We start from the raw sequence: 25,095 nt of genomic DNA on the forward strand, positions 1-25,095 counted from the left end.
ATTTATTATTGCTAAAAAGTTTTTTTGGTGGAGTATTTACAGTTTTCTAAGAAAAGGATCATATTATATGCAAACAGAGACACTTTTACTTCTTCCTTTCTGATTTGTATGGCTTTTCTTTCTTCTCTGATTACTCTTGCTAGTACTTTCAGTACTGTGTTAAATAGAAGTGGCAAGAGGGAACATCCTTTTCTTTTACCAGACCTTAGCAGATTTCAGTTTCCCTCATTGATAATGGTATTCATTGTGGACTTGTCATAAACAGCCTTTATTATGTTGAGGAAATTTCCTGCCATCTTTATTTGTTTGGGCTGCAATAACAAAATACCTTACAATAAGAAGTTATAAACACGAAAAATGTATTGCTCGCAGTTCTGGAGGCTGACAAGTCCAAGATCAAGGCACTAGCTGATTGTCTGGTGAGAGCTTGTTCTCTGTTTCAAGATGGCATCTTCTTATTCTTACATGGTAGAAGGATGAACAAGCTGTTTTAGGCCTCTTTTACAAAGGCACTAATTCCGTTTTTGAGGGAGAAACCCTCCTGACTTAATCATCTCCTAAAGCCCACATCTCTTAATACTATTGCATTGGGGTTTAGGTTTCAACTTTAGAGACACAAACATTCATACCACAGCATTTTCTATATCTATTTTCCTTGGATTTTTTTAACCATGAAAGGATATTAAACTTCATTAAATGTGCTTATTGCATCTATAGAGATGATCATGTGGTTTTAATCTTTCATTCTCTTAATGTGGTTTATTATATTGATTGTTTTGCATGTATTAAACCAACCTTGTATCCCAATGATAAATCTCACTTGGTCATGGTGTATAAACTTTTTGATGTGTTGTTGAATTTGGTTTGCTAGCAATTTATCAAAGATATTGTGCATGTATGTTAATCAGAGATATTAGCCTATAGTTTTCTTTTCTTGTGGTGTCTTTGGTTTTGGTATTAGAGTGCTGCTGGACTCATAAAGAAGTTGGAAGCATTTCCTCTATTTTTATTTTTTGGAAAGGTTTAGGAAGGATTGGTGTTATTTCTTCTTTGAATGTTTGGTAGAATTCAGTTGTGAAGCCAATTGGTCCTAGATTTTTCTTTGCTGGGAGGCATTTTATTACTACTTTAATCTCTTTGTAATTGGTATGTTCAGGCTTTCCATTTCTTCTTGGTTCAGCCTTAGTAGGTTGTATGTTTCTAGGAATTTACCCATTTCCTGTGTTATCCAATTTGTTGGTATATAATTGTTCATAATAGTCTCTCATGATCCTTTTTATTTCTGAGTGATCTGTTGTAATGACTCCTAATTCTGCTTTTGTTTCTTTACTCTTTTTTTCTTAGTATAGCTAAGAGTTTGCCAATTTTATTCTTTTCTAAAAAACAATGTTTATTTTTGGTATTTTTCTATAGTTTTTCTACTTTCCATTTGATTTGTTTCTATTCTAATCCCTATTATTTTTTCCTTTTGCCAGCTTTGGCTTAGCTGCTGCTTCTTTTTGTAATTCCTTGATGTGTACAGTTAAGTTGTTTGATATCTTTCCACTTCTTAAATTTAGGCATTTATCACTACAAACTTTCTTCGCATTACTGCTTTTATTGCATCCCATAACTTTTAGTATGTTTCTTCAGTTCAAGATGTATTTAAAAATCACTTTTTGATCCAGTAGTTTTTAAGAGTATGTTAGTTTCCATGTATTTGTGAATTGTCCCCCTTTCTTGTTACTGATTTCTAGTTCCACTTCATTGTGGTCAGAAAAGATACTTCATATAATTTTGATCTCCTTAAACTGGTTAAAACTTGTTTTGTGGCTTAACATGTGATGTATTTTGGAGAATGTTCCTTGTACACTTAAAAAGAATGTGTATTCTTCTGCTGTTGGGTGAAAAGTTCTGTACAAGTCTGTTAAGCCCATTTGGCTAACAGTGTTGTTCAAGTTCACTATTTCTTGATTTTCTGCCTGGATGTTCAATTTAGTATTCAAAGTGGAGTGTTAACGTTTCTTATCATTGTTCTACTGCTGTCAATTTCTCCTTTTTTCTCTCTCAATATTAACTTTAGGTGCTGTAAAGTTTTTGGATGCATATACGTTTACAATTATTCTATCTTTCTGTTAAATTCACCCTTTTATCATTATGTAATAACCTTCTTTGTCTCTAGCGACAACTTTTGACTTAAGTTTACTTTGTCTGATATATGTATAGCCACTCCTATTTCCTTTTGATTACCATTTGCGTGGTAACATATTCCTCCTAACTGAAGTTTTGTACTCCTTGGCAAACATCTCCCTATTGCCTCCCCTGCCCCCAGCCTCTGGTAATCACCATTCTACTCTGCTTCTATGAGTTAAGCTTTTTTGCATTCCACATATAATTAAGAGCATGCAGTATTTGTCCTTCCGTACCTGGCTTCTTTCATTTAGCATAATATTCTCCAGATTCATCCATGTTGTCACAAATAAGAGGGTTATTTTCTTTCTAAAAATTAGTAGTGGCTCAATCAGTCGCTCTCTGCTTGCTAGGCGCCCGGGAGGTGGCGGCTCCTCTAGTGCCCGGCGTAAGACACGGTGGAAGCGATGGATTTGGGCAAAAACCCCAACGGGCCCAACCATTCCTCAACTCTGTTCGCGAGGGAGGACGGCAGCTCCACGTCCTTCTACGTGCGGCCCAGGCCCGCCAAGCGGCGGCTGCACCCAGGGCGGGGTGCGGGAGCCCTCGGGCGGCTTTGCCTGCGCAGTGCGTCCTGGCGGCCTGGAAGGCTGCAGCGGCCGGGGCGGGCGGCCTATCGCTGAGCCCCGCCTAGGCGGCCCACCCAGGCACAGACGCAGGGCAGGACCCTGGCCGAGCGCGCCGCAGAGCCCGAGCCGTAGTCGCTCGCGGGGCTGCCTTCACGGACGCGGGCGACGTGGCCTTTCGGGCCTACGTGAAGGAAAATGCCCGCTCGCCCCCTTCGGTCGCGGGCTGCAGGTCCCGAGCCCTGCCCCGCGCGGAGGCAGCTGAGGCCCGGCGAGAATTCGAGCACGGTGCTGGCGGCCGGCAGTGCTGGGGGACCCGGTGCATCCCCTGCGGCTGCGGGCCTCGGTCCTAAGCCCCTCATTGCCCCGGGCCGGCGGCGCCAGTCGAGCTCACGCCCACCCTACCCGGAACTCGCTCACGCCCACGCCCACCCGGAACTCATTGACCGGGGCCGGCGGCGCCAGCCGAGCCCACGCCCATGCCCACCCGGAACTCGCGCTGGCCCGCGAGCACGGCGCGCAACCCCGGTTCCCGCCCGCGCCTCTCCCTCCTCACCTCCCAGCAAGCAGAGGGAACCGGCTCCGACCTCAGCCAGCCCAGAGAGGGGCTCCCACAGTGCCGTGGCGGGCTGAAGGGCTCCTCAAGCGCCGCCAGAGTGGACGCCAAGGCTGAGGAGGCACCGAGAGCGAGGGCTGCTAGCATGTTGTCACCTCTCATTATGAAATAACAACTTCTGGAAATGAAGAATAATGTGCGAAGAATAAATTACCATTGGTGGCGGGGGTGGGGGGGTTAGGCGGGGGGAGCGGGGTGGGGGGAAGAGACAAACAGAAGTAGAAAAAGTTGTAGCCAGTATATCAGTGTTGTCTACGGTGTAGATTTATACCTTTTCTACTTGACCAGGTCTCTTAGGTCCTGTCTGAGTAAATATTTTTAACACTAAAGCGATTACAAATGAAAGAGTGGCCAATAAAGTGACTACTCTCCTCAGGGCTTTAAACCAGTTGGGATAATGTGGTAAGAGAAAAAGTTCAATGTGTAATGCTCTCCCCGTTACCTATTACTGTGACTGTGGCTTCACTGAGTGTTTAAGAAATAAGGCATACCATGAAAACACAACAGGAACTGTACTATTAGCTAAATTAAGGAAGTCGGGTTTGGCTGGACTGCCTTCTGGTAGAGCAAAACCCCATCTGACCACCACAAGAAGGATACGAAACTGACTCCATCTGAGTAAAAGCTAATATGGGAATATAAGCCTTTGTTATTAGCAGGACCAGTGGTGGAGCAATGAAGGGGATTAGTCCTGCCAGAGTTACCTATAATGCTGGCTTTGGACTGTCAGGCAGGTACATGATGGTGCTTGGTGGCCTGGCTGGAAATACTGCTTGCTTCTGCTTCTTTTTAAAGCTGCAGGGGGATGTGTGATAGCATTGTGTCTTGCTCATATACACTGGAAATGATGAGAAAAGCCAAGGCCTTGGAAACAAAGAGGGAAAAGTATTGCTGGAGAGACATCTTGAGAGAATGTGTATCTGTTCCTCTGCTGGCTCCTAGTGCCACTGCGAAAGAGTACTTAAACATCTTAGAAGATGCTTGAGAAAACTTCAGGATGAAGTGAAACATACTGGGCCCTATTGAAAGTCTTTTTCAGGAGGATGCCAGGCAGTTCTGATAAACGTATTGTTACAACTAAGTGGAGGCATTGAATCAGAAGCATGCTTTTGTCAGCATCTCGCAGACAGATGGAAAACAGAGCTGAAAGAACAGTCCAGAAAGAACTGAGCTGAAGGACTCCCGGAAAGGCACTTCCAACAAATGAGTCAAGAGCCCTGATTTTGAAATACATACAACAATGTGTGATGATAATTCGCCCATGCCTGAGGAAGACAGAAACACAGCAGGAGCAGAAAGGTGAGAATGGGAAAGAGGAGGAGCGGGGAGAGACAGAGAAGGAGGGAGACTTCCGGGGGTGGGAGCTGCCATTACAATCATTCGGCAGTTAATTGGAAAATTTAACTTGGATCTACCAACAGTTACACAGGCCTTCTTAAAAACTATTGGTGAGTTGGAGGCTACTTCTTCCTTCTTAGCACCTGTTCAGAGAGCTGATAGATACCCCATTTGGTCCCGACAAGATGACATAGATCTGCAAAAAGATGAGGATACCAGAGATACATTGGTCAAAAAACTTGGTGCTTAGAATGTAGCTCGGAGGATTGTGTTTTAAAAGAAATAATTGGCAAGATAAAGAGGAAAAAAAAGTCGTAGCAGATGAAGTGATTTAAAAAAGAAATTGTGACCATTGAACTTTAGAGAGTTCTTGCATTAGAACTGGCACTTACCTTTTGACCAATGCTGCCATTGCTGTGAGAGTCCTAGATTTTGTAGCCAAGCAGAGTTGTATAGGGGGGATAAAAAGAAAGGAAATTGGATAAACTTAGAGCTCTCCTTGGCAAGGGTCAATGTGTTTATGAAAGGAAAATCTAAACCAGAGAGGAGTTGGTCCTCAGTAGTAATCCTTTGCTGGAATGAACCCTTGCTATATTAGTGACAGAGTCAAAGGAAATTTAGGAGACATAGGCCATTTTAGGCAACAGAAGTGATCTCCTTTTCTTTGGCAAAAGCTCCTTGAAATTGTGACAGATTCCATATCAAGAATCTGGAAATGTGGGAAGATTTCATTATGAGGCCTTGAACATGGATTATCTCCAAACCCAGTGAGCTCTGATTTCTAGACTGCTTTGAAAAATCCCATATTCATTTTGCTACCTTGGTATTTGGGGACACTCCTCCTTGGCTGTTCTTTTCTTTGAGCCCTTCTCAGTCACGTTTGTAGGGTGTCTTTCTTTACCTACCGCTCAGTTTTGTTTAAAACACACACACAACCCTAGAGAATCTCAAGAATAATCTTACTCCATTAATAATGTGTTTTTATTTATTGAGCATAGTTTGTGCTAAGCATTGTGTTAGATTTAAAAATTAGTGCATTGACTCCACTTCGTTTTTTGTTTGTTTGTTTGTTTTTTCGTTTTCGAGATGGAGTTTTGCTCTTGTCGCCCAGGCTGGAGTGCAGTGGCATGATCTCAGCTCACTGCAACCTCCGCCTCCCAGTTTCAAGTGATCCTCCTGCCTCACCTTCCCAACTACCTGGGATCACAGGTGCACACCGCCATGCCTAGGTAATTTTTGTATTTTTAGTACAGACAGGGTTTCACCATGTTGGCCAGGCTGGTCTCAACCTACTGACCTCAGGTAATCCACCCGCCTCGGCCTCCCAAAGTGCTGGGATTACAGGCGTGAGCCACCACGCCCAGCCTGACTCTGTTTTTTGCTGTTTATTGAAAATTAATACAACTTTGTATTTGAAAAAAATTGAACAGTATTCCATTGTGTATATATACCACATTTTCTTCCTCCATTCATCCACTGATGGATGCATAGGTTGACTCCATCTCTTAGTTCTTGTGAATAATTCTGCAGTGAACATGGGACAGCACATATCTCTTTAGCACATTGATTTCAATCTTTTGATGTTTACCCAGTAGGGGGATTACTAGATAATACGGCATTTCTATTATTAGTCTTTGAGGAACTTCCATACTGTTTTAGATAATGGCTATACTAATTTACATTCCCACCATTAGTGTACAGTATTCATAGTTTTGTCAACACTTGTTACTTTTGTCTTTTTGATGATAGCCATTCTATTAGCTATGAGGTAATATCTTCTTGTGGTTTTATTTCTTATTTCCCTGATGATTAGTGATGTTGAATATTTTTAAATGAAACTATTGGGCATTTATGTGTTTTTTGAGAAATGTCTCCTCAGGTTCTTTGCCCATTTTACAACCGTGTTATTTTTCTAACTATTGAGTTTTTAAGTTCCTTATAAATTTTGGATATTATCCTCTTATCAGATATATGGTTTGCAAATATTACTCTTACTCTACAGGTTGTCTCTTCACTTTGTTAATTGTTTACTTCACTGTGAAAAGCATTTTAGTTTAATGCTATTCCATCTGTATTTTTGCTTTCATTGCCTGTGCTTTGCGGGTGATACTCAAAAAATAATTACTCAGGTCTATGTCGTGGAGCTTTTACCTTCTTTTTTTCTAGTACTTTTACAGTTTCAGGTCTTATATTTAAGTTTTTGGTCTATTTTGAGTTTATTTTTGTACATGGTGTGAGATAAGTTTTTAAATTCTTTCTTCTGCATGCAGGTATCCAGTTTTTCCAAGACCATTCACTGAGGAGACTGTTCTCTCCCCATTGTGTGTTCTATATATCTTGACTAATCGTCAATTATTTACAAATTCATGGATGTTTACTGGACTCTGTATCCTGCTTCTTTGGTTGACATGTCTGTTTTTAGGCCAGAAACATGATGTTTTGATTACTATAGCTTTGTAATATATATTTAAGTCAGGTAATGTGATGTCTCTAGCTTTGTTGGTTTTGGTCAAGATTGCTTTGGCTATTTAGGGTGTTTTGTGGTTCCATGTAAATTTTAAGATTTTTTTTTTCTAATTATGTGAAAAATATTATTAAAATTTTGATAGGGATTCTATTGAATCTGTAGATTGTTTAAGGATAGTATGGACATTTTAATATTACATCTTCCGATTCATGAACATGGAATAACTTTCTGTTCGTGTTTTTACCAATTTCTTTATCAATGTTTTGTAGTTTTCTGCATATAGATCTTTCATCTTCTTAAATAAATTTACTCCTAAGTAGTATTTTTTGTAGCTATTGTAAATGGGATTCTTTATTAATTTCCTTTTTGGATAATTTGTTAGTGTACAGGAACACTACTGATCTTTACAATATGATTTGGTTTCCTACAACTTCACTGAATTAGTTTATCAGTTATAACAGGTTTTGGTGGAGTGTTTAGGTATTTCTATATAAAATATCATGTTGTCAGCAAACAGACAATTGCATTCCTTCCTTTCCAATTAAGATGTCCTTTATTTCTTATTCTTGCCTAATTCCTCTGGCTAGAACATCTAGTACTATGTTGAAAAGAAGTGGGAAGAGTGGGTATTCTTGTTTTGTCCTTGATTATTGAGGAAAAGCTTTCAACTTTTCCCCATTGACTATGTTGTTAGATGTGGACTTGTTATGTATGACCTTTATTGTGTTAAGATACATTTCTTCCATACCTAGTTTGTTGAAAGTTTTTATGGTGGAAAAAAGTGTTGAATTTTGTAAAGTGCATTTTCTGCATCCATTGAGATGATCATATGGTGTTTGTCCTTTGTTTTGTTAATGTGATGTGTCACATTTATTGATTTACATATGTTGAATCTTTCTTGCATGCCTAGGATAAATCTCACTTGATTACAGTGAATGATCTTTTTAGTTTTGTTAATTTCAGGTTGCTGGTATTTTGTTGTGGAGTTTTGCGTATTTGTTCTTCAGGAATAGTGGCCTGACCCTGTGTATCCAGTCCCAGGTTAACCACTGAAGCCCCAGGACCCAAGCCAGCCATCTCAAACCTAGCCAGTAGCTTAGCACGGATACATTTAGCCTGAAGACCAACACCAGTGGATACAGGCTCCAGGACAGCCACTGTGGCTTCAGTGACAAGGCCAGCACTGACAATCCTAGGCCCCAGTCCAGTTCCTGCAGAGTCAGGCTCCATGCCATCCTAAGTACTAAGATGTTCTCAGGCTCTAGACCAGTCTCAGCTGCTCCATGACCTAGAACCTGCTCCAGCAGACTCAAGGTGCAGGAACATTAGATTCCAGTGACAGGAAGGATTCTGTGAATTGAAGTTCTAAGACCACCCCTGAAAACAAAGGCTTTGGGCCAGCCACCATGGATTCCAACTCCAAGGACATTTTACTGGTCTCAGTTGCCAGGTAAGCCCCAGAACAAAGCCAGTTCTTTTGGGCTCAGGTTCCAGGCCCATTCCAGTGGATTCAGGTGCCAGAGCCATCCTTGTGCCTATCTAGCCCCTGCAGACTCAGGCTCAAGGCCCACCCCAGCACCAGGTCATCCCTGTGGATCTAGAACTTAGGCAGCCTCAGCAGATACAGGGTCACCCTCATAGACACAGCCTCTAGGCCCATCCCCATAGACTCAATCAATAGGTCTACCCAAGGGGATCCAGGCTTCAGGCCAAACCCACAGACCTAGAAGTCAGTTCTTCCCATCTGCTGACGCAGGCTGGCCTGCCAAAGGACTCTTGTAGCAACACTGACCTCAGACAGAGAGCCTTGCTAGAATCTCTAGATGAGATGACTGGTGAAAATGCTTCCCAGACAAATCCAGTCTGCAAAGACTGGAATAATCCTTACTTTGTCAAATGTGCAGACATCAACATAAAGCAAAAAGAAACAGGGAAAACTAAAGAGGTATAATACCACTAAAGGAACACAATAAACTCCCAGTGCCAAATGTCAAAAAAATGAGGATATACAAACTGCCTGACAAAATACTTAAAATAATAGTTTTAAGGAAGCTCAGTGAACTTCAAGAAAATAGAAACAATTCAATGAAATCATAAAAATAATAAATGACCAAAATTAGAAATTTAACAGATATTTAAATTATTTTAAAAATCAAACAGATGTTCTAGAGTTGAAAAATACAATTAATGAAATTTTAAAATGCAATAAAGAGGATCAATAGCAGAATTGATCAAACAGAAGAAAGAATATGTGAACTCTAAGACAGGTTATTTGAAAATATACAATCAGAGGAGGAAAACAGTATAAAAAGAATGGAGAAGTTTATAAGACCTATGGAATGGTATCAAAAGAACAAATATTCGAATTATAGGAATTTGTGAGGAGCAGAGAAAGATAAAGGGATAGAAAGAGTAAAGAAATAACAGCAGAAAACTTTCCAAATATGATAAAAGCTATAGCTATCTAGATACAAGAATATCAAAGGTCTTCAATAAGTTTCAATCCAGACCAGAAATATAGCAAGACATTATAACACAACTGTAATAAGTGAAGAACAAAGAGAGAATCCTGAAACTAAGATAAAATAAGTAAATAGCATATATGGTAGTTTGAATGAGGCTTGGATCCATCAGCAGATTTCTCAACAGAGAATGTGGGATGATATAGTCAAAACGCTGAAGCAAACAAGCAAACAACAACAAAAACTACCTATCAAGAATAATGTACAAGGAAAATTAACTTTTAGAAATGAAGGAGAAATTGCAACAAGTAAAAGCTGAGGAAAGACAAAGATGGCTGACTACAGGCACCCAGCACTCACCTCCTCCACAAGGAAGAACCAAAACAGCAAGCAGGTAATCACACATTGAATATAGCATGTAGAGAAAAAATGCTGGAATCCAGAAGGGAAGCAACTGGACCATTCTGAGGCATGAAAGCTTGAGATGGCAGCACAGAGAGGGAAGTGAGGCATCCAGTCCGATTAGCTCAGAGCCAGGAGGGACTCCTATTGGAGGAAAAGGCAAGTAAGAGATCCTCAGCAGTCCCCATGCCAGAGTCCTGTAGTACATGCTACAGGAAAGTCCCTCAGCCCTCAAAGGCCCTGAGTAGTATAGGGATTTGCTGGGTCCATGTTACTGCACTGTTCCACAGAAGGAGTTCATGCAGTGTTACATCCCCAGGACCCAATCAACTGCAGCATGACATCATTTTGAGAACAGACCCAATACAAGACAACATTCTGCACCATGGCTTAATAGCCCCTGCATCTCCACATCCCTGGGGTCCCATGAGCATCCTCTCATATCCACCCAGAAGTCTGCAGCATCAGAGCATTAGCTGGACCCAGATGTACAGTAAATCTGAACCCATGGAGCACTCTAAACTCGGACAGCAGGCATTCCTGCGCATCAGAGAGTCTGCGCTCAGAACATAGAGAACGGAAATACGCACTCCCCAGAACTTGAGAGCCGCCTTCCTGGGTCCACCACCACAAACAGTTACTCTGTTCCCTTCAGTAATTATGTAAATAAAGTTTATATGCTATTTTTAATTTTTAGTTATTTCTTTATAGTTAAACAGTTAATCTTTCAAAAAAAAAAGTGAAATAACTCAGAAAAAGAAGAATGAAGAAATCCTATATGACATATGGGACACAATCAAGTGAACAAAAACTCAAATTTTGGGAGTTCCAGAAGGTACAAACATGGCAAAAGGCATAGAAAACCAGTTTAAAGATAATAGCTGAAAAGTTCTCATGTCTTCGAAGAGATGAAAACATTTATATGTGGGAAGATCAAAGAATCCCAAATAGACCAAACCCAAAATGTCTTCTCTGAGGCACATTATACTCAAATTGTCAAGAGTCAAAGACAAAGAATTGTAAAAACATCAAGAGGAAAACATCAAGTCACATGAATCTCCATCAGATTAACAGCATGTTTCTCAGCAAAAATATCTGGGCCAAGAGAGAATGGGATATGTTCAAAGCCCTGAAAGAAAAAGAAAAAAAAAAAAAACTGTCAGGCAAGAATACGATACCTAGCAAAGTTATCCTTCAGAAATGAAAGAGAAATAAAGTCTTTCCCAAAACAACAAAATCTAAGTGAATTCATTATCACTAGACCAGGCCTTCAAGAAATGCTTGAAGGATTCCTGCATCTAGAAGTGAAAGGATGATATCTCCCATCACAAAAACACACAAAAGTATGAAACTCACTGGAAGAAGCAGATACACAAATAAGAAAAAGAAAGGAATAAAATGTCATTACTATAGAAAGCCATCAAATTGCAAAGAGAATAAGAGAATAAGAAAGGAACAAGGATATACAAAACAATTAAAAGGCAATTAACAGAATAATAAGTCGTTGTTAGTAACAGCCTTGAAAGTAAACATATTAAATCCCACAATTAAAATTAAAAGTTTTTTTTCCAAGATGGTGGATTAGAGGCATTGTTAGCATGCCTCTCCTACTTGGAAAAACAAAATAGTGTCTAGACATACACACTGTGAATTTTTTTTCTAATAAGCAGGCAAGAACTTAACAGGAAAACTGAAAGAAACCACAAACTCTGAAAGAAGTGGCAGGCTGCAGCCTACACAATGAGTCAGGCAGAAAACTGTAAGTCCTCAAAGTATGAGGGGGGATAAACTACCCCCAAGATATACACTACCACTGGGGAACCTGACAATACAGGCCATAGGGGATGGCCTTAACTCTATCCAGCCTGAAACCAATTTAGGGAGTAGTGGGGAACAAAAAATTAGAAGCACCAGCACAAGAGAGCCTTGCATGCATTCCCAGTCTCCAGTGTGGACCAAGGAAGCCATTCCTGATCCTACCTCCCAGGGGACCTCACAGAAGTCGACCAGCTAATTCAGGCAGCAGTCACAGGTTAAGAGAAGCTTCTAACTAAAATTCATCATATTCTCTCAAGTGGGATGAACTTCCTTTGCCAGAAGTGGGAGGTGAGTGGAAAGCGTGCTGCATCCGTGAGTGCAGAAGCTGGGCACCCTGGCTTTGCTGGCAGACTGGGAGGGGCATGGCCTAAGTGCCACAGTTGCTGTCTCTGCCAGAAAGGCTTATGGCCTGGAGCAGTTTTGAGTTCTGAGTGAAAACTGCCTGAAACTTAGCCACTGCTAGTGGAACACCATGGGCATGAGATCTGCCTTGCCAAGTACGTGGGGACTGGGTGGGGCTTACTGCCACCTGCTGCTCCCCACTCCCTGTGTAAACTCTTCTGTGCAATAGAGGCAGCTGCACCCCTTCCTAGAACGTTGCCCCAGTGGCAAGAGAACCACCTTCAACCCCCACAAGAGCCACTGTTTTCCTTGCATGTGGAGAGCCAGCACGTGGACCCGCCTGACCCAGCCTCCACCTGGTTTTGCCCCTCCACCTACCCTGGTAGCTTTATACAAAGGATGGAAACTTTTGGGAATTCTGTAGCCCCTCCCATTGCCTGAGACACCAGAGTACCTCCCCTGGGTAACATAAGGCAAGCATAAATCCCACTGCTACTACTGCAGCTGGTGCTCTTTTCCAAGCAACACCTCCAAGCTAGAGGCCAGCTGACACAGTCCATTACAGCAGCTCCAGGTAGAGTAACAGAGCACCCAGGAAGAAGAAAACTTGTGTGTAACCTCAGCTATCACCATTTCCCGCAGTGTCCTGACTAACCAGTGGATCCTAGTCTGTCCAGGTGACAGTTCATTACTACTATAACCATCATTTGAGAAAGCCAACATACCAAGGCTATTTATAACGAAGGAATCTCAGAGTCTACGTTACTCTCCTGCCACCCTCATCAGAGCTGGTGCTGGTACCCATTGCTGGGAGACTTGGGGACAGATTACATCACTGATGACTTTACTGGCAAATTCTACCAAACTTTAAAAGAAGAATTAATACCATTTCTACTCAAACTGTTCGCAAAAGTTGTAGAGGCAGGATCTCTCCCTAACTCATTCTATGTGGCCAGCATTGCCCTCATACCAAAGCTAGGCAAAGACACAACAAAAAAAGAAAACTACAAGCCAATATCCTGAATGAACATAGACGCAAAAATACTAGCAAACTAACTCCAACAACACATCAAAAAGATAACACACCACGATCAAGTGGAATTTATCCCAGGGATGCAAGGATGGATTAATACACACAGATCAGTAAATGGGATACACCACATGAACAGAATGAAGGACAAAAACCACATGATCATCTCAATAGACTCAGAAGTAGCATTTTATGCAATTCAACATGCCTTCATGATGAAACTGGATATACAAAGAAAATACCTCAACACAGTAAAGACCATGTATGACAGATCCATAGCTAACATCATACTTATTGGGAAAAAAACCTGAAAGCCTTTCTTCTAAGATCTGGAAGAAGACAGAGGTGTCCACTTTCAATACTTTTATTCAGCATAGTACTGGAAGCCCTAGCAAGAGCAATTAGGCAAGAGAAAGAAAGAAAGTCCATTCAAATAGGAAAGGAAGAAGTTAAATCGTTCTTGTTTGCAAATGACATAATCTTATAATTAGAAAAACTGAAACACTTCAACAAAAATCTCTTGGCACTGATAAATGAATTGAGTAGTTTTAAGATACAAAATCAACATACAAACATCAGTAGCATTTGTATATGCCAGTAGTGAACAATCTGGAAGAGAAATCAAGAAAGCAATCTCATTTACAATAGCTACCAAAAATTTAAATAACGAGGAATAAATTTAGCCAAAGAGGTGAAAAAACTCTACAATGAAAACTACAAAAAACTGATAAAAGAAGCTTGAGGAAACAAATAAATGGAAAGATTTCTAATGTTTATGGATTAGAAGAATTATTATTGTTAAAATATTCATACTACCAAAAATGATCTATAGACTCAATGTAATCCCTATCAAAATGCCAATGGCAGTCTTCACAGAAATAGAAAAAGAGTCCTAAAATGTGTATGGAACTACAAAAGACCTCACATAGACAAAGCAATCCTAAGCAAAAAGAACAAAACTGGAGATACCACGCTGCCTGACTTCCAAATTTACTGCAAAACTTTGGTAACCAAACAGCATGGTAGTGACATAAAAACAGGCACATAGACCAACAGAACAAAATAGAGAATCCCAAAACAAATCCGTACATTTACAGTCAACTCACTTTCAACAAAGGCAGCAAGAACATACACTGGGGAAAGGGCAGTCTCTTTGATAAATAGTGCTGGGAAAAATAGATATCCATATGCAGAAGAATGAACTGGATGCCCCATCTCTCACCATATACAAAATCAAATTAAAATGGATCAAAAACTTAAATATGATACCTGGAACTACAAAAGTACTAGAAGAAAACACTGGGGAAATGCTTCAGGACATTGATCTGGCCAATGGTTTGTTTGTGTAAAACCTCACAGACAACAAAAGCAAAAATAGATAAATGAGATTATATCAATCCAAAAAGTTTCTGCATAAAAAAGAAATAACAGAGTGAAGAGACAGCCCACACCATGGGAGAAAATATTCACAAACTAGACATCCAATAGGGAATTTCTAACCAGAATGTGTAAGAATTCAACTAAACAGAAAAAAAAAAAAAAAAAAAAAAAAAAAAAAAAGGCTTGATTTAAAAATGGGCAAAGAACTGGAATAGACATTTCTCTAAAGAAAACATTTAAATGTTTGAAACATATATGAAAAAAATGCTCAGCATCACCAGTCATGGGAGAAATACAAACTAAAATCACAATGGGATGTCAGTTCACACCTGTTTGAATAGTGATTATCAAAATGATGAAAGATTAGTGTGAAGGATGTGAAAAAAGAGTTCTTGCACACTGTTGGTGGGAATGTAAATTAGTACAGCCATTATCGAAAACAGCATGGAGATTCTCCCGAAAATTAAAAATATGACCACCTTATGATTCAGTAAGTAATACTACTCCTGGGTGTATATGCAAAGGAGTTTAAATTGGTATATTGAAGAGAGAGCTGCACTGCCATGTACATTGCAGCATTATCCACAACGGCCAAGAAATGGAATCAACCCAGGTGTCTGTAAACAGATAAAGGGATAAAGAAAATGTAGTTTTAGTAGAGATGGTCAGGCTGATCTTGAACTCCTGACCTCAGATGATCCACCTGCCTCGGCCTCCCAAAGTGTTGGGATTACAGGCGTTAGCCGGGCACGGTGGCCCATGCCTGTTATCGCAGCTACTTGGGAGGCTGAGGCAGGAGAAATCGCTTGAACCCAGGAGGCAGAGGTTGCGGTGAGCCAAGATCACGCCATTTTACTCCAGCCTGGCTGACAACAGTGAAACTCAAAAAAAGAAAGAAAGAAAAGAAAGAAAAAGAAAGAAAGAAGGAAGGAAGGAAAGAAAAGAAAGAGAAAATGTTGTGTATATATAAAAACATTTATCTAAAGAAAATAAACATTCTGTATGTGTATGTACGTGTGGGTAGACACTATGTATGTATATAGATACACAATGAAGTAGTATGAACCTTTAAAAAGAAGAAAATCCTGTTATTTGTGACAACGTAGATAAACCTGGAGGACGGTATATTAAGAGAAATAAGCCAGGCCCAGAAAAAGAAGTACTGCGTGATCTTATGTATATGTAGAGTCTAGAAAAGTTGAACTAACAGAAGTGAAAAATAGCATGGTACTCACCAGGGGCTGAGTGTATGGGAAGTTTGGGGAAATGTTGGTCAAAAAGTAAAAAGTTTGAGTTAGGAGGAATTCATTTAAGAGATCTATTGTACAACCTGGTGACTATAGTTAATGTATTGTATTCTTGAAAATTACTGAAACAATAGATTTCATGTGTTCTCATCACAAAAAAGATAAGTATATGATGGAATGCATATGTTGATTAGCTGTTTATAACCATTCCACACTGTATAGATATTTCAAAACAACATGTTGTACAACAGATATATACAATTTTTGTCAATTAAAAAGAAAACAAAATAGCTGAGTGCAGTGGCTCACGCCTGTAATCCCAGCACTTTGGGGAGGCTGAGGCGGGCAGATCACCTGAGGTCAGGAGTTTGAGACCAGCCTGGCCAACATGGTGAAAACCTGTCTCACTAAAAATACAAAAATTAGCCTAGCTGCTTGTGGTGGCGGGTGCCTGTAGTCCCAGCTACTCAGGAGGTTGAGACAGGAGAATCACTTGAACCCGGGAGGTGGAGGTTGCAGTGAGCCAAGATCACACCACTGCACTCCAGCCTGGGGGACAGAGCGAGACTGTGTCTCGAAAAGAAATTAAATATTAAAATAAAATAAAATAAATAAAATACCAAAAGAAGAAACAAGTAACTTAGCCATAAGGAGAAAGAACCAAATCGGGAAGCCATAAAGTTTTCCCTGTGGAGACAACACTGGGTAGGTTGGAAAGGGACACTGTAGTAAGGCACTGGGGGACTACTGCTTTTTATTACAATGCTTTTAAAAAATCATGTTTTTGGTTTTTTGTGTGGGGGGGTTCTGTTTGTTTGTTTATTTGTTTTGAGACAGGTTCTCTCTTTGTTACCCAGGCTGGAGTGCAGTGGTGTGATCTCAGCTCACTGCAGCCTCAACCTCCCAGGCTCAAACAATCCTCCTGTCAGCCTCACGAGTACCTGGGTCTACAGGCGTGAACCACCCACCTGGCTAATTTTTTGTATTTTTTGTAGAGACAGGGTTTTGCAATGCTGCCCAGGCTGGTCTTGAGCCCCTGGGCTCAAGCAATCCACCCACCTGGCCTCCCAGAGTTCTAGGATTATAGACGTGAGTCACCGCACCGGGCCTAAAACCTCCTTTAAATATTAGTTTGCATTACTTTGATAAAAATCCATGTTTAACAGTCACATGGGCTTCTCTACATCCCAAGCAGATCTGGGATGTGAAGTCAGGTTTCCTGTGTGAGTGACGTTGCTGCTGCTTTTTTGAGTTTTTTTTTGTTTGTTTTTTCTTCAGTTTTATTTTTCTTCCTATTTTGGCCTTGTAAGAGAACAAAACCACAGAATAGCTCAGAAAATTTCACTTTTACCCCCACTTCTTTCCTCCTTTCTCCTTACATTACACACACACACACACACACACACACACTCTCTCTCTCTCTCTCTCTCTCTCTCTCACACGTCTCTGTATGAGCTTGGCTGCCCAAGGCCGTCCTAGCCCTCTCTCCTTTCCTTTCAGAAGTTAATTTTCTGACACCTCCTTCCACAGTGCCCTCTCAGCTATTTTGTTCCTAGACAGTTCACAGCAGTCCATCCACCTGTCTCTAATGTCTGTCTTCTGGTAGTTTCTGGGAGTATTTATTACTCCCTGAAGAACACACAGGGAACCTGCCAGCATCTCTTGTCACTCACCACGTGCTCCTTCGGCTCCCTCTGTCCCTCTGGCCCCTGGACTCAGCTCATCGACTACAACCCGCTCTGCTTCCTCTCCCTGAGGTGCCTCAGGAGCCTTGCATTCTTCCCCAGGCACAGCGGGGGCACTTAGCTCCTGATTTGGGCCCCACCGTCCTGCTTCTCACTGCTGTCCTAAGGTGGGAAGCTCAATGGCTGCACCAGGAGGCAGGCTCTCCCGAGCTTCTAAAAGCCCATGTTGCGAAGATTTGGCCCCTGACACCAGCCTGGGCCTGAGCAGCAGCCACTGGGCCTGGTGCTCCTGTCTGTCGCTGCTTTAGTTTGTTTTAATCATCTCTATGATGAAAACTAACTTGGTGGTTAGGATGTTTTGTGGGGGAATTCATTCTATTGGCACTTATTGTTTCTAGTCTGACTACCATGTTACGTTAATGTTAACTTTATCACCTGTTGTTCCAAGTTTCTTATTCATGATTTTAGTCCTTATTTAGTTTGGATGGCACAGCTAATGGCATCATTCAATTTTGATTTGTTGAAGATAGTTGTTCTGATATTCGAAGCTACAGAATTTTTTTAAAATCTTCTATTTCATTGTCATTTGATGTGGGCCAATACCAGTTGAATCTCTGAAACTCTGTTTCACACACATTTATTTCAACAACCCAACTTCATTTTGAAATAAATGTGTTTTTTTTTTGTTGTTTGTTTGTTTTTTGAGACAGAGTCTCGCTCTGTCACCCAGGCTGGAGTGCAGTGGCTGGATCTCAGCTCACTGCAAGCTCCACCTCCCAGGTTTATGACATTCTCCTGCCTCAGCCTCCCGAGTAGCTAGGACTACAGGAGCCCGCCACCTCGCCCGGCTAGTTTTTTGTGTTTTTTAGTAGAGACGGGGTTTCATCATATTAGCCAGGATGGTCTCGATCTCCTGACCTCGTGATCCGCCCGTCTCAGCCTCCCAAAGTGCTGGGATTACAGGCTTGAGCCACCACGCCTGGCCAAATAAATGTTGTTTTTTTAAAGCTACTTTACAAATTTTTGTTTTATTTTGAAACAGTCGTATAAATTTCCAGGAAATTGCAAAAATTGTTGAGTCTTGAGTACCCTTCACCAAGCTTTCTCCAATGTTAACAATTTTTTTAAATTAAGGTAATGGCAACATCTTATGCAGCTTTGCTATGGCACAATATCGAAACCAGGAGATTGATATTGATATAAATATGTTAACTAGACTCCGGGCCTAATTCACGTGTTACCAGTTTTTACATGCACTCATTTGTGTGTGTGTGTGTGTGTGTGTGTATACATGCACGTGCGTGTAGTTCTGTGCAATTTTATTAGATATATAGATTCAAGTAACCACCATCATAAACAAGATACTGTTCCAAACCAGGCATAGTGGCTCACACCTGTAATCCCAGCACTTTGGGAGGAGGATCCCTTGAGCCCAAGAGTTTGAGACCAGCCTGGGCAACATAGGAAAACCTAATCTCTACTAAAAAGAAAAGTTAAAAAAGTAGCAGGGCATGGTGGCACATGCCTGTGGTCCCAGCTACTCAGGAGGATGAGGTGAGAAGATCATTCAAGCCTGGGAATTTGAGGCTGCAGTGAGCTATGATTAAACCACTGCACTCCAGCCTGGGAGACAGAGCAAGACCCTGTCTCAAGGAAAAAACATACTATTCCATCACTGTTGAAGACCTCCCTCAATGTGCATCCATAAATCACTCTGATATGGTGTGACTCTGTGTCTCCACCCAAATCTCATGTCAAATTATAATCCCCATGTGTCAAAAGAGGGACCTGGTGCAAGGTGACTGGGTCATGGATGTGGTTCCCCCATGCTGTTCTCGTGATAGTGAGTTCCACGACATCTGACAGTTTAAAAGCATGTGGCAGGTCCCCCCTTGTTCTCTTTCTCTCCTGCCGCCATGTAAGACGTGCCTTGCCTCCCCTTTGCCTTTTGCCATGATTGTAAGTTTCCTGGGGCCTCCCCAGCCATGCAGAACTGAGTCAATTAAACCTCTTTTCTTTATAAATTACCTAGTCTCAGGTAGTTCTTTATAGCAGTGTGAAAACAGACTAAAACACACACCTTTCCCCCCCTTTCCTAATTCCTGGAAACCACTTATTTTTCTTCCTCTCTATGATTTTGTGATTTTGAGAATATTATGTAAATGGAGTCATATACTATGTAACTTGGTGAGATGGACTTTTTTCACTGAATATACTGCCTTCAAGATACATCAAAATTGTTGCATGTATCAATAGCTTGTTCCTTCTTTTTAACCAAGTGGTATTCCATCTACAGCTGCTTTAAGACACACTCTCCCAGCGCTACGGAGAAGGGACTGTGGAAGACCCTGTAGATTTTCACTTCAGTCCCCCTCAAGCTCCCTGGGGTAAGGCCAGAGGGATTGAACATTGGCACCTCCTGGGAGCTGCCAATCACCTGGCAGTCACCTCTTCTCACTCAGCAGATGCTGCGTTAAGAAGCACATCCCTCTCCCACTCTTGACACTGTCTATGCTCAGGTACCTGAGTACCCACAGACTTGGACATTCCATAAAATCAATAAATGAATAGTAGTGTATCAGGCATATTACTGTGATTTTAAAAATGTGAATGTTCATATTATAAAGTGAAAGAAAACAATCTAAAAAGACCACATAGTGTATGATTCCAACTATATGACATTCCAGAAAAGGCAAAACTCTGGAAATAGTAAAAAGACCAGTGATTTCCAGAGGTTAGTGGTGAGGGAAGCAGGAATAGCAGAGCACAGAGGATTTTGGGGGCAAAGAAAGCATTCTGTGTGATGCAGTGATGATAAATCCATGTCATTATCCATTTGCCAAAACCCATAGAATGTACACCACCAAGAGTGAACGCTAGTGTTAGCTGCAGACTTTGGGTGATAATGAGGTGTTAACACAGGTTTATTGGTAGTTGCAACGTTCCACTCTTGGTGGGATGTGGACAGTAGGGAGAGCTATGCACCTGTGCGGGCAGAGGGTATATGGGAACTCTTTGTACTTTCCATGTGACTTTTCTATGAACCTAGAACTGCTCTTTAAAATAAAGCATACATTTTAAAACATGGGCATAGCACTCAAAGGATGAGGTTCGAAGGCCAGGAACCTTCGCCTTTCTGGTCTTTCACCTTGGCCACGCCTTGGCTGGGCCTCAGGCTGCTCACCTGGATCTTCTGGATATTCTCTCTGTCCAGCCCGGTGGTCCCTGTGTAGTAAGAAGCATTTGGAACTGTGGAGGGCTCTGGCTTGTTACAAGGCAGATCCCTGCTGCCAGCACAAGCACTGGCCACATGAAACGTAAGGTCTAAAACGCTCTCCTGTAGTATCTGTGACCCAATAGCTGTTGGCTGTTGTTGGTTGTGGTATTTAATATTTCTAAAAGCAGCTTTATTAAGGTATAGTTGACATAAACTGTACCCATTTAAAGTGTTCAATTTGATTATATTTGATTTATGAATATGTCCATAATCCATCACCACCAAAGTGACAATCGAGATAGTGAATATACCGTCACTTCCAAAAGCATCCTTGTGCCTTCCTCCCACCCCCCCTCCCCTCCAAGCAACCAGTGATGTGCTTTCTCACTGTAGATTAATTTGCATTCTCTCGAGTTTCATATACATGGAATCACACAGACTGTATTTTTTTTTTTGTCTACCTTGTTTCACTGGGAGTAGTTATTTTGAACTCCATCAATGTTGTGTGCATGAATAGTTCATTTTTGAGGGGCAGGGAGCAAATTAAACTTCATTTAGTTTTAAAATCAAACCACTAGGAAAATATATCACAGCCTGAAAACAGCAAACGGACAGGCTATATTATCATTTCAAGTATTCAGTTGGTAAAAATACAATGAGTTTGCTATCAAAACAGTAAGATGCCATGCTGGGGCAGGAACACTGGATGCCACAAAGGCCCCAGGCAAAAATGGCATTTGGTAGTAGGGGGCTGCCTCTCCTTTGCTCTAAGGGAGTCACCGCCCATCCTAGCCCAAGTTGCTTATTTTTTTCCCTCCCTTACCTCCTGTTGCCAGAGGTTTGTCTCAATTGTTAATTCAGGGGGCTAAGTAAGCAACGCTGGGTCTAGGCTTTCATTGTATTCTGTTCTATGAAAACCAGGTTTTTCTAGATTCAGTGCATCATAACTCTCTTATAAGCAAGTAGCCAACAGCTCCTCTTTCACTGTTCGTTCCAGGATACTAGTATATATCACAGTCAAACCCCCCTTCTTTCTGAGGGGAAAAGTGCTGCTGTAAGGTTTTCTTGTCATTTTGCTCCAGGCAGCCTCAAGGCCTATTAGCCAGTAAGAGGGAAGCTCTGCTTCCCATAATTAGTGTGACCTCTTGTGTTGCCTCTTGTGTTTTTCACATGGTCTCCAGGTTGAAAGATGCAGTGTGTAATAATTGGCAATGTGTAATAATTTGCAGAACTGCACATCCACATCTTGATGGGCAGAAAGAGTATCCACGAGGAACCTTTCAAAGTTCTTATCCAAACTGCTCTCCCTCCCAATTCCACACCTTAAAATCAACTTTTATTCCACGTATACATGACACAAAATCAAGAAAACAAAGACCCAGAAGACTTTTTTTTCCCCAAGCTAGTGACCTCATGGGTTTTGTGTGACAGGTTGTGGGAAATGTTGCGGTGACACTTTGGGAAACAGGATGTGACAACAAACAGAAACACCTCTCCTCAAACGCCATCAGATCTAACCTGCCAGCTGGTGGTCCCTGTGTGGCAAGAGGAATTTGGTACTGTGGAGGGCTCTGGCTTGTTACAAGAGAGATCCTGCTGCCACATGAAACATGATGTCTGAAACCCTCTCCTGGAATATCCCTGACCCAACTTAGCGCTAGTTTTTCCATTTCACTTTTTAGGACTGGAACATAAAAGACCCGGTGTGTGGAGGAGGGTGACGCGTGCCTTTCGCTTGTTGCCATTCTTAACTTCTTCCTTCGTAAACCTGGCTTAAAAGACTAAAATTCCCATTCCTTTTTTTTTTTTTTTTTTTTTTTTTTTTTTTTTTTTTAAGACGGAGTCTCGCTCTGTCGCCCAGGCTGGAGTGCAGTGGCGCCATCTCGGCTCACTGCAAGCTCCACCTCCTGGGTTCACGGCATTCTCCTGACTCAGCCTCCCAAGTAGCTGGGACTACAGGCGCCGCCACCACGCCCGGCTAATTTTTTGTATTTTTAGTAGAGACAGGGTTTCACTGTGTTAGCCAGGATGGTCTCGATCTCCTGACCTCGTGATCCACCCGTCTCGGCCTCCCAAAGTGCCGGGATGACAGGCGTGAGCCACCGCGCCCAGCCTCCTATTCCGTTTAAAAAAATGAACTCTTCGGAAGGGCAGTGAAGGGTCGTCACACAGCTGTTGTGGGTGTAGGAGGTGGTGGACTCTGTGGTGAAGAGTCTGGACAGAGAATATCCAGTAGATCCAGGTGAGCAGCCCAAGACTCAGCCAAGGCGTGGCCAAGGTGAAAGACCAGAAAGGCAAAGGCTCCCGGCCTCCGAGGTGGCCTCATGTTCCGCTGCAGTGCCAGCTGTTGTGAGGGCCACTGGCAAAGACTTTTATTTCCCAGAAGATAAGAGAGACTCCTTCATTTCCTTGCTCATAGTCGGGATGAGGTGTACGTGGCCATCCACACACTTGGTCACTCAGCCGTCCAGTGGTTGCTTCACCTGAAGCTCCTTACTCCCTGCTTGAATCTTCAGCTTTGTCACAGCAATGCAGGAGGCACCAGGCCAGGTGGTCCCAGAACGTCTCCAGCTCGCTGGTCACCAAGGCCTAGGCTTGAGTCAGAGGCGCTTGGCAGTGCTCAGTGCACTGCTGCACCTGCTGCATGGATGCTTGACTGTCCTCACAATTGTATTACCACTCCAATAGGTAGGAATGGTATCTCGTTATTGTTTTGAGTTTTCTCAATTACTATGATGTTGAGCATCTTTTCCTGGGCCCGTCGGTGACGTGGAGCGTCTTTTCATGGGCCCGTCAGTGACGTGGAGTGTCTTTTCATGGCCTGTCATCTGTGTGGCTTCTTTGCTCACAGGTGTAATTTTTCCTGCATCTGTCGAAGTGATCGTATCGTTTTCTTTTTCAGTTTGTTGATGTGGTTAATTATACTGGTTGATATCTGAATATTAAGCCACATATGAGAAAAACCACATTTGGTAGTGATGTCTTATTCTTGGAATGTATTGCTGGATTCAGTTTGCTAAAAGTTTAATTAGAACATTTGTGTCTAAGTTCATGGGGGATATAGACATGTAGTTTTCCTGTCTTTTCTTGTAATGTTATTGTCTGGTTTTGGTATGAAGGTAATGTGGGCTCTATAGAATTAAATGGAAGTGCCCCCTTCCCTATAATTCCTTGGCTGTGGCACAGAGCACGTGCCTGTTTCATGGGTGATTTGAAGTAGGGAACAATAAATTCATGTGAAAGAAATAAGCAAAGACCTTATGAAAAGTGTAATATAATCAACAAGCCATTAGGATACATTCTGTCACCAACAAGATCTAAGCATGATTCACATTCATTGTCTACTTAATCTACACCACAGGCTGTGAGTTGGGAATTCCTGACTGTTCCTCACCTGAGAGGTGGTGACTATTTCAAGATTACTTAGCTGGATGGAGTGAGAGCAAACTAAATCTAATGTCAGCTTTCTTCCCTCCCCACTCAGGGCAGCCATGACCCCTGACTCCCATATGGACAGGCCAGTCCCCCTTCATCTGGAAGCCACCTTGGCTGGCCGCTGTGGGACTTCGGATCTGGGAGAGAAACCTTAGTATCCTAAAGAAGAATGTGAGGTGTGATTCGTCCTACGCATCACTCCCGGGGAGGAAGGGCGTGGTTGTCTGTGAGGAGAACTCGCTGTTGCTTGCCTCTGGGATTGCAGAGGCGCTTTGCCAAGAGACCTTTTTCTCCGATTCCTGGGTGACTGGGCAGATGACTATGGGAGTCCCATTTTGCTCATTATGGGATGGATACTCAATGTAGGGCCTCAATAAACCTTCAAACCGACATGTCAGGGTATAAATGAGGGACTGGTCATTTATGTTGAAGAAGGAGACGGTGCCGCACTCATAGTCCAGGAAGACCCCTATTTGTGTCAGAGGGGTCCTGGGGCAGAGGCTGATAAAATGGGGATTTAACGTGAAATACAAATTTTCTGCATTCATTCCGAGGACCCAGTACCCATGATTGGGAGACAAAGTCACTCTCTTCTTCCTCCTGCTCACGCCATCCCGGCACACTCCCACGTACCACCTTTGATTGTGTCCCACGTCCACCTCCCAGTAATGTCTCCCTGCTTGGAAATTCTGAGAAGCCACCACACTCTTCCTTATAAATCTCTTCTCAGAGGGAGGCATATCCTGGGGAGCTTTTCTATGGGTTACAGTTTTCAGATCAGAAACGCAGAGCTGTGGGTGAGCCGTCTCTGGGTCCAGCGTCACCTCCACTGGGGTGCGGTGGGGGAGAGAGGAAGCGTGAGTTACTGAAGAGGAAATCTGGGCTGGAACAAGAGGTCAACCCTCCCGCTGCAGACTGGCT

General features: G+C 42.2%; 3 protein-coding genes and 2 pseudogenes across 6 annotated transcripts in view; 1 reads left to right on the plus strand and 4 right to left on the minus strand.

The window, feature by feature from the left end:
• The window catches only part of LOC105484080 (butyrophilin like 3), a 27,316-nt gene extending 24,410 nt beyond the window's left edge, over positions 1 to 2,906 (minus strand). The window contains exon 1 of the mRNA XM_071097952.1: positions 2,406 to 2,906. The gene's annotated coding sequence lies outside the window, so the exon portion shown is untranslated. The remainder of the gene's footprint in view (positions 1 to 2,405) is intronic.
• Positions 2,903 to 24,360, plus strand: LOC105483972 (serine/arginine repetitive matrix protein 1-like). Of its 3 annotated transcripts, none has more exons than XM_071097960.1 (3): positions 2,903 to 3,487; positions 4,147 to 4,650; positions 24,224 to 24,360. In XM_071097960.1, exon 1 carries the CDS (start codon positions 2,934 to 2,936, stop codon positions 3,366 to 3,368), a length of 435 nt encoding a protein of 144 aa, XP_070954061.1. In that variant the 5' UTR covers positions 2,903 to 2,933; the 3' UTR covers positions 3,369 to 3,487; positions 4,147 to 4,650; positions 24,224 to 24,360. The 3 variants fall into 3 exon arrangements, with proteins under 3 accessions (XP_070954061.1, XP_070954063.1, XP_070954062.1); XM_071097962.1 differs by having other exon boundaries at positions 4,391 to 4,650; XM_071097961.1 differs by lacking the exon at positions 24,224 to 24,360 and adding an exon at positions 19,819 to 20,659.
• Positions 3,553 to 4,362, minus strand: LOC105483971 (transmembrane protein 69 pseudogene; annotated as a pseudogene).
• Positions 23,112 to 24,232, minus strand: LOC139363667 (protein FAM136A pseudogene; annotated as a pseudogene).
• LOC105483970 (butyrophilin-like protein 8) overlaps positions 23,194 to 25,095 on the minus strand; it is an 89,563-nt gene continuing 87,661 nt past the window's right edge. For both annotated transcript variants that reach the window (XM_071097959.1, XM_071097958.1), the window contains exon 8: positions 23,194 to 25,003. In XM_071097959.1, coding sequence (XP_070954060.1) covers positions 24,363 to 25,003 — 641 coding nt within the window. In that variant the 3' untranslated portion in view covers positions 23,194 to 24,362. The remainder of the gene's footprint in view (positions 25,004 to 25,095) is intronic.

The sequence above is a fragment of the Macaca nemestrina genome, chromosome 6 (assembly GCF_043159975.1).
Source record: "Macaca nemestrina isolate mMacNem1 chromosome 6, mMacNem.hap1, whole genome shotgun sequence".
In the NCBI taxonomy this organism is placed as follows: Eukaryota; Metazoa; Chordata; class Mammalia; order Primates; family Cercopithecidae; genus Macaca; species Macaca nemestrina.

Coding starts and splice junctions, on each gene's coding strand:
- LOC105483972 (XM_071097960.1), top strand. CDS start 2,934: ATGCCCGCTCGCCCCCTTCGGTCGCGGGCTGCAGGTCCCGAGCCCTGC.